Source organism: Lemur catta, chromosome 9 (assembly GCF_020740605.2).
Source record: "Lemur catta isolate mLemCat1 chromosome 9, mLemCat1.pri, whole genome shotgun sequence".
Classification (NCBI taxonomy): Eukaryota; Metazoa; Chordata; class Mammalia; order Primates; family Lemuridae; genus Lemur; species Lemur catta.
This window is the reverse complement of record NC_059136.1, coordinates 25,454,604-25,468,659: the sequence shown is the minus strand read 5'-3', so window position 1 is coordinate 25,468,659 and position 14,056 is coordinate 25,454,604. Positions and strand designations below refer to the sequence as shown.

The window sequence follows — 14,056 nt, the reverse complement described above, 5'->3', positions numbered from 1 at the left end:
GTGTTCTCTGATGCCGATGCCAGCCGGGGCTACTGACCCCACTCATAATGGAAGGAAATGCTACACTTTCTCACCAGACTTCAGGCCCATGCACTGAACTGAGTGATCTGCACCATAGTGGGGCGAGCAACGCTCACTGAGTAAGGAAAATTTTATTATGTTTGTAGCAAGAAACATTCCTAAAACCAACAAGATAAGTAGATTTAGAAAATATTTTACTGTGTAATATGTAAATAAAACTGATGCTTTTAAATTGTTTGCTTCCTTACCTAGATCTCTCATGAGACTAAGGAGTTGCAAAACTAAAACTTTAAAACTTCCTTAGACTACAGGGAAAATTAAACATTCTGACAAAACTTTCAGGGCCTAAGACATTCCCCAGTATCAAGCTGGAAGGAACACCAGCATCTTCCACATGCTAAGCTTAGTGGTGCCAACCTGTGTCTCCGAATTCCTATATTTTTGGAAATTCAGCCATCTAAAGTCCACAACAAACTTGGGTAACACAGATAGAATAAAGAAATCCGTGTTTCCCATGCCCAGGCACTGTTCTCAGCTCAAGCCGCGACCACATCAGGGTTGGCCTGCAACATGCTCACTTTACAGACAAAGAACCTGAGTGTGGCGGGGAGGCTGCCCGACTCACCCAGGATGACACAGCTGATGACAGTCACTGCTAGCGACTACATCCTTCACTCGTGGTTCATCAGGTATGGGTACCACGGGAGGTAGGCCCAGGCCAAGGGTCAGTACTTCTCATGCCAATTCTGCCCCAGATGCCCAACTACCACTTCGCCAAAACTGTGATTCAATGTCCACAATCAAGGACAGCTCCGCCCCAAACCCAGTTTAAAACGGGAGAAAACCGTCGTCAGAGCAGGTGGAGGGGAGAGAAGATAAGGACTCCTGTGTCTGGGGCTCCTGAGGCCACTGTCCTACCTCCTACCGCGTGACCAGAGCCAAGCTCACCCCGCTGGTGATCTGTGCTGGGCACTGGTCACACATACGGGGCAGCACTTACCAATCTGCAACAGTATTGGTGTGACCAAAGCCGTTTCCATGGCGTAACAGAACTCCCTGCCAAACATCACCGCCCCGTGCATCACCCACAGGCGCGTGGGGATCCGGTCTATGGAGCCCTCACTGAGGGTCTCATCGCGGTTCTCGGCTGCCACGTCTCCAGGTTTCTGCAGGTCCGGCAGGGGCACAGGTAACTCTTGAACTTGCATAGATTCTGGGTCGGCATTCTGCGGAGCCATTTTCATTACCACCAAAAATATATATATTTTTTTATTCTATCAATATAAATAATACTATCATATATCTTTAATGATAAATTAAGACGTCTTCTCTTTCTGCTTCAGTTATGTTCCTCAGGCAAGTAATACTTATATTCCTCTTTGTACAAATAGGTATCTCACGACTTCTCACAATCGTATGAGACATGCAGCAAAACAGAATGATTTTTGGTTGGATTTGAAACATATGGCTTGCTGGTTTACTGTGAATTAGAGTTAAAAATCCATAAATGCCATTCAGTTAATACCAGTTTCATCATTATTATCGAAGAGGTGCTGAAGTTCTTGCTACAGAGAGGTGGGAAGGTGACACACACAGGTGGTCCGCTGTTAATCCCCATCGAGTGACTGGACGACCTGCAAAAGAGGAAAGACAACCCGCCAGAGTCAGGGGGCAGCCTCCATGCGCCCCCACTGGGCCACCACCCGACCCCCACACGCCAGCTGTGCGTTTCCTGGGGATGATCTGAGATCACACAAGAGAAGTCTGTGGACCTGTCATAGCCTCAGTCCTCTGGTGCTCCCTCTGGGTGTGTCTGTGCAAACAGCGGAACCTGATTTCTAGAAAAACAACATTTTCTCATATGGAATTTAACCCTAGGGGAGGATAGAGGTGGGGCAATATAGGAAGCAGGATCAGAGAAGATGAGCAGAGAAAAAAATCTAAAAATGTTTGCTCTTCGGCCAATAGCATCGTCCCCTCAGCATGTAGTGGCACACAAATATTCCTGCACGCTGAAGGTGCTCAGCAGTGCCCTTCGTGGCCTGCAAATGTTATGACAGGGAGGTAGGAAGGTGAGGGGTGGGGGGAGGCAGGTGAGAGAACCAAAAGGGGAACTGTAGACACTGCCTGGAGTGGGCCTGGGTGGAACGAGGTGGCAGGACGCCCTGCACAGAGGGATCCAAGTCTACCCAGTGGCCTCTGCATTCTCGGTGTCAGCCTGTCCAGGGCAGTGGTCCTTGACCTTTTTAGGTTATAAAACCTTTTGATGATAAAATGAAAATTATAGACCTTCTCTCCAGAAAAAATGTATACACATGCCAAACTTTTACAATATCTAGGGGTTCAAAGAATCCCAACCCACAGGTGGCTTCCCCAAGGGGCTAGGGAACCCCTGTGTCCCAATCTTAAAGCTCCTACCATCCCAGCTCCTGTGACCCAGCTTGGTGACACATCCTCTATCTGGATGAACACATCACCATAAAGCACAGGCTACCTGGAAATAAGCTAACCGGAAATGCTCCCTTCAAAGTGTTTTAGGAAAATGAGGTTAAACTCTCCCCACGCAAGGCAAGATCAGGGACACAGAACCCCCCAAATTCTTCTGGAGTTAGGCCTCCAGATATTCAGGCTCAGTTCAATCAGAGAGCTAGACAAAAGAACCCCTGACATCAAACAAAATGGTGTTCGTATTTTATATTAAGGTAGGTCTGGGGGCTGATATCTTACTGAGAAGTTTAACAATTGGTTTCAATAAAGATACTTCTAGTTACCATCCACTTAACCCAAAGTGGTCCTAATTAGCTCCTCTTCCCTTTCTCCCCAGAAGGGACCAGAAACCTCGAGGTGTGATCTTTACTTAGTCCCTCCCACGAGCAGTCCCGACAGAGCGATGGCAGGTCTCCAGCAAGTGACAACTGTGGAGATGCCACCCAGACCCTGGGAGGGAGAGGGCTCGGCGAATGGTGAAGCCAGAGCTACTCCACCCACGGGAGGTTCCCAAAGACAACCCTGCAGATGGCTCTTGCATTCCAGTTCCTTCTTACTACCTCTTTCATGCTGTCCTGGAAACTTAAATCCCTACTAATTCCTTGGGAATCAAAGGTTCTAGTAATCTCTGTATATCTGCTTCTTATGTCCTCAAAACTTCACTACAATTCCAAATGGCAGACCTTATTTGAGAATTCTTCCAAATTTACCAAACTTCCTCTATCATATAAACATCTCAATTAAAACAACTATTTCCAGACAGTTATTTTGGAATATATCACAATATTTTAAAAAAATACTTCATCATGGAAATACTTCTAACATATGCAAAGTAAACAGAATAGCATAATAAGTCACCCAGCTCTAATAATTAGCAACATTCTGCTATTCTTGTTCCATCCCTACCTTTTCTGAATCCTTCCTATCCTAGGAGAAAATGTCATGACTTTTGTTGTTGTCGATCTGTCAATCTTATACCAAAATAGGTCAATGGTTTTAACTGCCTCCTTCCACCAGGTAAGCGCGATCATTTGAATGAGAAGAAAGTGTATCCAGACATGTTTGTAAAACCCAAATAGATCAACTGGGCTTCTGGCTGGAATGATAACAATTAGTTTTCTAAGAAACCCTCATGACTTAATTAATTATAAAGGTCAAACCCTTCGGTTCTGTTCAATGAGCCCTTGGTCCCACTGCCGTGTCTGTCCTCGGACACTTGCACCTGAAGTGAAGCAGCCTCTGCTCCTAAGAGTTATTTCAGCGTAGCTGCAGATTAGGCAGTCGAGCTCTGTAATAAGCATGTGAATCGTTCTAAGGTAGTAGTTCTCTACCAGGGGGACTCTGCACCCCCAGGGACATTGGACAATGTCCTGAGAACGTTTTGATTGTTGCACTAGGAGCGGGGCGCTACTGGCACTTCGGAGGTGGAGGCCAGGGATGCTGCTTAGCATCTCACAGCGCACAGGACAGCCCCCACCGCAGAGAAAGACCCAACCTAAAATGTCAACAGTGCCAGGGTTAAGAACCTCTGTTCTAAGGTTATTATTAAATAGGAAAAAGACTTTCCTTAAAAATGCTTAAACCCTTGATTATTACACACTGAAGCAATCAAGGAGACCAGATGTTGCAAGCTTTCTCTGTAAAGGCCACATAGTAAGTATTTTAGGCATTTTGGGCCACATATGGTCTCTGTTGCATATTGGTTTTTGTTATTTTTTAATAAACTTTAAAAAATGCAAAACCCATTCTATGCCTGCTGGTCAGTCCTGCAAGTCCAGCCCGCAGGTCACAGTCTGCTGACCTCTGAACTGGACTGGGGGGCAGTCTCAGAAGAGACAGCTGACAAGACGGGGCTGCGGGGCCTCCACACCCCCCAGCAGAGTGAGGCTTAGTGCTGCTTCAGTTGCCTATCAGTCTTCACTCAAAACAGAGCTGGAAACACAGGCGATCGAGCCACGTGCTTACTGAGAAGACGACCTCCAAGGCCAGGTGTGTGGGAGGGAAAATGCTGCAGGCCGTGCCTTCTCCGGGCAGGCAACTCCTCCACAGGGAGTGGCATTTCTCAGCTGCTCGTGTGCAAGGAGAAGCTTGAGTGAGGATCACTGGGCAGCCGTATAGAAAGCCCCAGCAAAGCCCTGTGCCTCCCACCCAGCGCCTGCAGACGCTGGGCTCCGACCCCTGGGCTGCAGTGACGGCTGCCCAGAAAGCTGAGGACGCTGAAGCTAGAGGGCATCACTTTTCCTGCGAAAAGCCCGTGAGTTCACTAAGTTGCTCAGGGAGTGAAGGGCCTGTGCCATCAGTACTGGCGTCACACGCTGACAGCACAGAGGGATGCAGGGGGGCTCCCTCCAAGATGGGACGTCACTTATCCCTCTGGAGTGCCTCCGAAATGTGCCTCTACTAAACTTCTAAAAATCAGTTCAAAATTGGCTTTCCAAAGAGAAAACGGAAAGAGGGAGACTGGCAGCTGGACAGAAAACAGAGTGTCCTGGCCCCCTGGCCATCTCCCCACGGCCGGACAGCTGCTCAGGCACTGCGCTGGCCAGCAAGTCTGCCCTGCCCTTGGGACATCACTGATGCAGCCTGCCAGTGACAGGGTCTGTGTTTTCAACTGAGCACACAGGCCCACTCTGGCCTTGGCTGTGCGTGGGGATTTCTGTAGGGCAGAAGCTTGCCAGGGGCACGGGCACCTGTCTCTAGGACCCTGCCTGGGATTGCCCTGCCACCTGCCGGAGGGACTCCAAGGGAAAGGATTGCCCTTCAGGGCTGGACGCCTGCCCCCACCTGCCCGCCCACCGTGGCCTGCAGCGCCCTGGAGTCTGGCTCTGCCTCGTGCCCCTCCCATCTTCGGCTCAACCATCCAAGTCTTTCAAGACTCCTGCCAAGGCTCACAGGACTGCTTCAGAAGGGGTGGCCCTGCCTTGTGCAAAGGGCTATCCCAGCTACTGACTTGGCTGGCAAAACCCTGCCCGGGCAGTGAGGAGCCCCTCATGAGATTCCATCACCCAGCTTTCATCTGTTCTCAGAGCTCCCAGGGGCAGTCTCTGAAGGGGGGACATCCACGTCTCCTTAACCTGGGGTCTCCCTGGCACTGTGCCTGGTTGTACAGCGGGAGCTCGCTGAGGTCTGTTGAAAGAATGAATGAATTGAATGAATGAGTATAACCAGCTGATAAGTACCACAGGGCTGTCTGAGCTGGAAAGCCACCCCCACCCTGCCAGCTATCTTGAATGGTCACAACCAGGTGACCTGGGTGACCAGCCACTAGGTTAGGCCTCACTGCAGTGCTCATAAGACGGCATGAGCATGGCAGGGTTCACCTGTTACGCAGAAAGTCTAGGCATGAACACGCTTGCTTCCCTTCCCCAAGCAGTGCAAACACAGTGGCACAGTAAAGAGTTCACGCAGGTAACTTCACTGTCATCTGTATTGATGAAAACGACAAATATTGTTAGCATCTTCTGTTTGTTTTTTAAGTAGCGGTTATTAATAATAAGTACAAAAATCTACCACGTCTCATACCTTTAGGAACTTATCCGTGCAATATTATCAATCTAGGGCACTAACGCCAATGCAAGCTTTAAAACTTCCAAGAGCAGACAAAGTGAGGCAATGTTCCAAACAGTAATTTTAATATGGTTAAACTCACTACTAGAACAAAATCAACACCAAATTTAATGAACGCCGAATTTCCTCAAAGGTACACACTCATCTGACGACCGCGGTTTTAAAGGTGACCGCCTTGAAGATAACATCCAACTGCTCACAGCAGGATACAAGCTGGTTCAACTGCTGTTTCCAAAAACTATTTCTGCAGAGCCCTAGGGATTTTGTAAGCATTTTAAGGGGATACCTATTATTTTAAATAATTTATTTTTTAATAATTTAAAAATAAAGTTTAAGCATCATACTTACAGGATAGGCCTCTGATCCACGTGCTTGTGTATGGCATGGGTTATCTTTTCCCAACAGCCATGTGGGTGGCTCAATATGACTTATTTAAAAAGTCCATTCCCAGCACTTTGACGTTTCTCTTTTAGCACATTCCATTCTGTCCCACTAGCGTGCCTGTCTACCCACATCCAACAACTGGTTGGAGGAGAAAGGCCTGCAGGACGCCGCCGTCTGTGTTGGGGCAGGTCCTGTTGATGGCTTCCTTTCCCAGTGTTTCCCTAATTACTCTTCCATGTTTATTTCCAAGAACTTTATGAGCATATGAACTTTAAGAGCAGCTTGACTAGCTCTGGAAGAAAAAGACCGCTGGTATTTTTATTGGGATTCCATTACTTTTATAAGTTAGCGTGGGAAGGATGACACCTTGGGCCCTGAGCCATGCTGTCCATGAGCACAGGCTATCCTTCTGTCGGTCTAAGCTCACCCTGGGACCTTCTGGAGGATTTAAGAGCCATCCCTCCAAAGGTTTTGCATGTCTCTTAAGTTTATTCTTAATTGTCCTTGTCATGGTCGTTGTAAACGTGATTTTCTCTTCCCTCATGTTTTCCAGCCGGTTAGATATCTGAAAACTAGTAAGTGCGTTATTTACTCAGGTATGATTTACACGTAGTGAGAATGTACCGTTCAGTCAGTTCTGACAAATCTGTATCGAGACAAAACATTCCTATCACCACGTAAACTCCTCTTGTGTCGCTTCCCATCTAATCAAGGCTATCAATTTTTATATTTTAATTTTATAATCTAATTTTATTGTCTGAGTGAGAATGGAAAAAAGAATATAGCCAAATTAACAAATCTGCTAACCGTTACCAAAATCCGCATGGTCCCCAACATACTGGTGGATTCTCTTTCCCCAGAGGCAGCAGTCAGGACACCGGCATAGCCCCCTGGTCCCTCTCAGCCCGAACTCAACCACAGCTCTCTTCAGGGGCTTGGAATGAGGACCCGTGTGGACACAAAGACCCTAAGAAAGTTCAAAACCCTTATCTTTACTTGGGATTCCATCTCCAGGGCCCCACAAGAAACAGAAGCAAAGAAGCTCTAGAAGAAAAGGAAGGAGAGCACAGGACAGGAGGCAGCGGCTCCTGACCACAGAGCGCCAGGCATGTCCTCACGCAGAGGAGGGAACAACCAGAGACCATAAAGCCAGGTTCACTGCCCACAAAACCATCTTCTTGGAGGAAGCTATCTTATATAAAGGCCAGAGCACTGCCTGAAAACATCAGTGTCTTTTCTGGAGTGCACGATTGGCCACACGCAATAGCCTAAGGAAGGCCAGGCTCTCCCTCCCGGAGCACAGGCAGCTCTGAGTTCCTACGAGCCTCTCAAAAGCCGTTTAAAGCATGAAGGAGTTTAAGCGTAAACTGTGACCTAATCCGGTATCTTCTATTCAAAAGACCAGTAAAACTTCTAAGACAGGTTTTCCCCAGCACAGAAAAAAAAATGCTTCCCTTTGGAACCCGTTCCAGCGATCGTGAGAGCATTCAGTGACAACAATTTTGTTATGATTTGCAGATGCACTCAGACAAGTGAAACTACAATTGTTCCAATCAACAACTTCCTCTATTGTCCTGTGTCTAATTTAAGGGTAAGTGATGCCAAAACACGTGACTTCCTACAATTTGCAGAGAGAAAAAGCAGGCTGTAAACTTAATCTCATCCAAAGGTAACTAGAGAGTGACTGCTGACAGGCACCCGAGGTTGGTTTAAGTTTTAGATCCACATCATAGTTGCAATACTCAATAGTGGTATGAAAGTTCCGTAATCCACACTTCCTGGAAAACGATCTAGCAGGCGCTGCCAACACACTTCTGCACTGTGACCGCAAATGTGTCCTGCTCCACTCATGGTCCCCCTACACACTCGGGGAGTGCACAAACACGTGTGAACGCTTTGCCTGCGTGTCACAAGCATCGACAGAGGGCATCAAAGGCTTGACAGTCACTGGTTTGCTGGAACAGCTGTGTGTTTCTATGTCCACCACTGAAAAACAGGCACAAATGGGGGTGCCCACTCTCAAAAATCCACCACTACTAACATTTTTCTAAAAGATGACAGCTACTAACCTTAGAAGACATTCTCTAATACAGTTGTCCATCATCGCCAGCACGCCTCTCCCCAGATGACCACGGATAAGAGAACTCACTTATTGACAACACAGAAGCCAGGAAACCAGACAAATGCCAGCATGTAATAAAAAAATCAGCTTTTGGACCAAGAGTATTACAAAATGCAAAATCAAATAACTTCAGAGTCTCCGTGGTAAGAATGACAAGCAGCATTTTGCAATTCTGTTTATAATGTTATTTACTGAAAAGCATTTAAGAAATCCACTGATCTCTAACATAAAATCAATGTCGTATCAAGAGAATGAGAGGACAAGCCACAGACTGTGAGAAAATACTTGCAAAAAACACATCTGATAAGACTAGTATCCAAAATATACAGAGAACTCTAAAAAGTCAATAAGTAAACAAGCAACTCGATTAAAAAATAGGTCAAAGACCTTAATAGGCAACTCACAAAAGATAAACAGATGTGAAAAATGTGCAATTAAGCATATGAAAAGATGCTCCACAACATTAGGTCATTAGGGAACTGAAATTAAAACAACAATGTGATACCACTATACACCAAGTAGCATAGCCAAAATCCAGGACATTGACAACACAACATACAGGGGAGCATGTGGAGCAACAGGAGCTCTGGTCGCTGGTGGGAATGCAAAATGGTACAGCCACTTTGGAATAGTTTGCCTGTTTTTCACAAAGCTAAACATACTCTTACCATGCCATCCAGCAATCTAGTTCCTTGGTATTTACCCAAGTTAAAAACTATGTCCACATAAAAACCTGCACACACATGTGGACAGTAGCTTTATTCGTGATTGCCGAAACTTGGAGCCAGCCAAGATGTCCTTCAGTAGGTGAGTGCATAAGTAAACTGTGAGCACCCAGACAGTGGAATCTTATTCAGTGCTAAACGGAAATGAGCCACCAAGCCATGAAAAGACACCCAGGCACCTTAAATGCACATTACTAAGTGAGAAAAGCCATTCTGAAAAGGCTACATACCATATGATTCCAACTATTTGACATTCTAGCAGAGATAAAAACTAGGAAGTACAAAGATCAGTGGCTGCCAGGGGGTTAGGGAGGGATGCACAGGATTTTCAGGGCAGTGACAATACCCTGTATTCTACTACAATGATGGACTGACGGATGGGTGCAAACCCATAGCATGCACAGCACCAGGAGTGAACCCTAGTGTCCACTGTGGACTCTGGTGACAAGGATGTGTCTGTGCGGGTTCATTCACTACAGCTCTCTGGTGGGGGGTGCTGACGGTGCGGGAGGCTGTGCACCTGTGGGGCATGGAGTATGTGGGGAAGCTCTATCTTCCTCTCAATTTGACTCTGAACCTAGAACTGCTCAAAAAAGTGTACTGCTTTTAAAAAAAAAAAAGTTTTGTCCTTATATTTAAATAAATAAATAATGAAATCAAAAGGGCAGCCCCACTGTCTCATGCCCGGGAAAGCTTTCTATACCCCTTGCCCACAGCTGAAACCATCCAGTCTCCAGGTACTATACGTGTCACCTACAGAGACCCAGGTTGCTTTCCTCTGATCACATAAAGTGCCTCTAGTCCAAGCTATGTGGGCTAAAGATACTCAAAATTAACTTAACAAATTTTAATTAGGCACATGACCTTGTGGTGTTGCCCTCCGTGTAGGTAAGTGTTGAGGGAGCTTTCCTAAATGTGGAGTCCTGGGCTCCACCCAAGATCCACTCATCAGATCATCTGGGAAGGGGACCAAGAACCTGCACTGCAGCCAGCCCAAGACACAGGCTGCAGATGGCATGTCACAGGCCTGCTTTACCCCGACAGCCCCAAGCTGTGACTGTCACCTTGATGGCTACTAGTACCCCCTTTTCCCTTCAGAGCGTCCCAGTTTGGGCAGCACTAGGTATAAGTGATCAAGAGCTCAGCTACACCTGAAGCCTTCCGGTAACCCAGCCTTTGCAAGTTTTGTGTCACAAGACATAGTGGGGGCACTTCAGAAACTGGAACAGGACATAAGACAGATCCCATATCCCTTATCTCATCTCCTTTTGATCAAAGCTTGCTGTGAACTTGGTGGTGGCAGAGAGGACAGGGGAGAGGCCAGATGTGTCTGTGTTGTGTCCGCATCTGTGTGCCATGTGTCCGTGTGTGTCTGTGTGTGTTTGCAAACTTCCCCGAGTATCCAGGAACTGACCCGAGGGAAATCTGGAAAGGGCTCCCAGGGAGTAAGAGGATCACAACGCTGCCACACTGGACCAAGGCAGTCTCACTAAAGCATTCCCAGCGGGTTAGTATCCCAGCAACAGGGGGGCAAGCCCCATCCACGGACTTCTAGTGCATCTTCCCCTGGACTTCTCTTCTGCTGACCACATGTGCCGGCCCAGCCCACCCCCTGTTGGGTGCCTCCCCCAGTCTCGCCTGCCCCAGGCCCCCTCCCTGACTTCTCCCATGCCTGCTGGCCGACTCGTCACCCCTGCACTGACCCCAGGACAGACAGTAAATGGATCACTTCTGGGTGTTCAGCTCATACCCAGTGTTGGCACCCAGATGGTTTTTTTTTTTAAAACGAATGAACTCATAAGCACCAAAGGCAGAAGGCCAGACTAACCTATAATTACTCCATTAAGAAAGAAAACCAATTTATAGAAACCCCTCCCTTTTAGTGAGAACAAGATAATCATAGAGTTCAAAGAAGATCCATTTCTCTCCCTAACAGGAAGCAGACACCAGCGTGCCAACGCTAATGAACAGCTGATACCTTAAAAATCATTTTTATGCTCGGAAGCTGACATATTGCAATTTAGTAAACTTTCAAGATGCACAGAAACACCTTAAGAACTACATAATCCCTCTGGAAAAAGCCGCCACTCTTTCCAGATAAATCACAGCAGATGACAATTTATTTCCCACCTGGGTGTTATTTTTCTGAAACTGCCATACTTCAGTAAACCAGAGCTGGAGTATGGTGGATCTCAGGGTGTGATCCGGGTTCCGTGAGCATGAAGCCCAAGGGGTCACAGTCTGCACGAGGGGCATGAACAGAGCCCCTTCTAGCATCATCTAAACATGGCTGGTTGGCCCTCACTGTCCTGTGTCCTGTGCAGCTACTAGACTTGCCCAGACCAGCTGAGAAACCTCGGGCAAGTCATTTACCTTTTGCTGGGCTCACTTTCTGGAGGTAAATCGTAGCTAACACAGGGACCTTGCCCTGACTGGGGCGGGGGGCTTCCTGTTCCCCCACAACAGCAGGTGAGCCCCCCTGGGTCACCAAGGCCCCAACAGCAGCTCGATCGTCAACTCTTACCTCCCTGTGTGGTCCTCCCCAAGCTGCTGCAAGACCCGAGACCCCGGTGGTGGCAGCCAGTGTGGCCTGGCAAGGCAGGGACCCTGATGGACCTAAAAGGAGCAAATTAAGTACTGTGGGTGCTGATGCCAAATCAGCGTAAAGGAACCACAGCTACACTGCTCCACACACAGGATCCGAGAGCACTGACCGACACTGTTCTCTGGTTCCTGACGGATTGGAGCGCTCACGCCCCTTCTGAGCACAGCACACTGGGCTGACCCTACACATGCCGGCAGGGAAGCCATCAGGAACTGAGCCCTTACTGAAAGGCCACCAACAGGCTTCTTGGAGGAAACAACCTGCCTGCAGCTGAAGTAACAAGCTGACTGTAAGATAATGATGGCAAGACCGCTGTGTAGCAGGTTAAAGCACTGACTCTCGGAGTCCTGGGCTTTCTCTGCTGGAATGCCCAATCACGGAAGCCATTTTTCCATCTGCAAAGGAAAACATCAGGCTTGCCAACAGAGTTGTGGGATCCTACCGGGAATTCCTAGGGCTTGCAGTGCAGGGCATGCGGTTGCAGACTGGCCCGGATGCCCAAGAACCACATCTTTCAGAAAAGCAACATGAGGCTAGACAATGGGGGCCAGCCCCACCTTGGAAGGAGGTCTAGGTGGACCAAACGGGAGCAACGGCAACATCAGGCTAATCCCCTCCTGAGCCCATTCCAGAAGGAGGCGGGGAAAGCACAGCTTCTCTCCACTAGACACACTGTGCTGCCCCAGAAAGGACTGGCCAGGGAGACCACTCTCACTCAGATGTGGGTGGGGGTGTTCGACAGAGTTAACCAACACCCCTCCTTACACCCGCTTGGTACTGACACAGCACATGGTGGGCACGAGCACACACGCACATGTGTAGACATGCAAGCACATGCACACGGGGAAGCTGAGCTGAAAGGATCACTAGCATTTCTTTAAATTTTAATTTCTCATTGACCTTCCTGATTTATATGAAGACAGGGAAATGAGTATTCTTGGTTGTCATGTTATAATTAGAGATAAGTGCACTTAGTTTAGGATCATGATTATGAAGCCTGCTGATGTAGTCAGAACAGTCCCCCAAATACACAGAAGTGAAAATCTTAAACAGAGTTAGCCTGCGATTTGTCTATCAGCTCGGACTCCAGGGCCAGTTGTCTGCAGAGCCTTCCAGCAGGCCCAGAAGCCCACAGCTCCCACCAGGGCTGTAGCTGGTCTGATGGCTTCGGCCCTTGGCCCCCAAGAGCCATTCTCAACACTGTAAACAGGCAATCAGTTAAAATGCCAAGTCAGAGGAGCCGCTGCTTGCTCTACCTCCTCACTGGCCCGACTGGCTCCTGGAGTCCTTCCAGAGCCCTCCACTCTCCAGCCACATCACGGGACCCGGCCATGCAGGTCCCACACACAGGTCCACCTCAGGGCCCTGCCCTGCTGTGGCCGGGGCTGTCCCACCTGTCAAACAGCTTCTTGCCAGCACTGGCAGTGTGACTCCAGGCTCTCCTCTTACCCTCCCTATCCACTAAAAGCATATCAGATTGAAAGCGAATGCAATGGGTTACCCGAAGTTAAACAGGCACACTCTAGTGAAAGCTTACACGATAGTACATTTTTATATTAGATCAAATCAAAGTATTTACTGCTCCACTTGCTAAAATTCAGAGGGCAAGGCATTAGGATTTGAAATGAAACACCTTTTTGAACAGAATCCCTGTTCGACTTCTACTAAAACAGTTTCAGCAGACAGAGAGGAACAAGGCACAGCATCTGACAGTCAGAAAGCACGTAATAAAAGCTCTGTTAAGAAATTACACTGAAACGAGGACAAACTGCCCACAAAGAAAATATTCTCTGCACCATTTAGCTTCTGTTAAAATACATAAAGACTTGCTCATTTCACTTCTTACCTCTGACCTTTATATAGTTTCCATGGTTTGCACAATTAGCCGAGTAGAAGGTTTTCTGCTTTTTAATTAAAAGGCAGTGAGGGTTTTTCCTCCCCTTCTTTCTAATTGTTCTGAGCATGGATTTGCTAGTTTAAGCCACTAGGGTCAGAATGAAGCTTTGGCTGCCATGGAAACAACAGCAAGCTCTGAAACTGCGCAGCTCCTGGAATTCCAGCTAGGAATTTGGAAAACTAAGCTTCGGCATCAATCTAAAACGCCAAATGAGACTGGCACCATGGCTCATGCCTGTAATCCCAGCA

General features: G+C 47.7%; 1 protein-coding gene across 2 annotated transcripts in view; it reads right to left on the bottom strand.

Annotated features, from left to right (window-relative positions):
- SLC45A4 (solute carrier family 45 member 4) overlaps positions 1–14,056 on the bottom strand; it is an 86,551-nt gene that overhangs the window by 41,389 nt on the left and 31,106 nt on the right. Inside the window, exons 1-2 of one of the 2 annotated variants that reach the window (XM_045560886.1) lie at positions 6,424–6,610; positions 1,022–1,655 (exon numbers count right to left, since the gene is read on the bottom strand). In XM_045560886.1, coding sequence (XP_045416842.1) covers positions 1,022–1,265 — 244 coding nt within the window. In that variant the 5' untranslated portion in view covers positions 1,266–1,655; positions 6,424–6,610. Of the gene's footprint in view, positions 1–1,021; positions 1,656–6,423; positions 6,611–14,056 lie in introns of those variants that run through there. The other variant, XM_045560884.1, reaches the window with a different exon arrangement.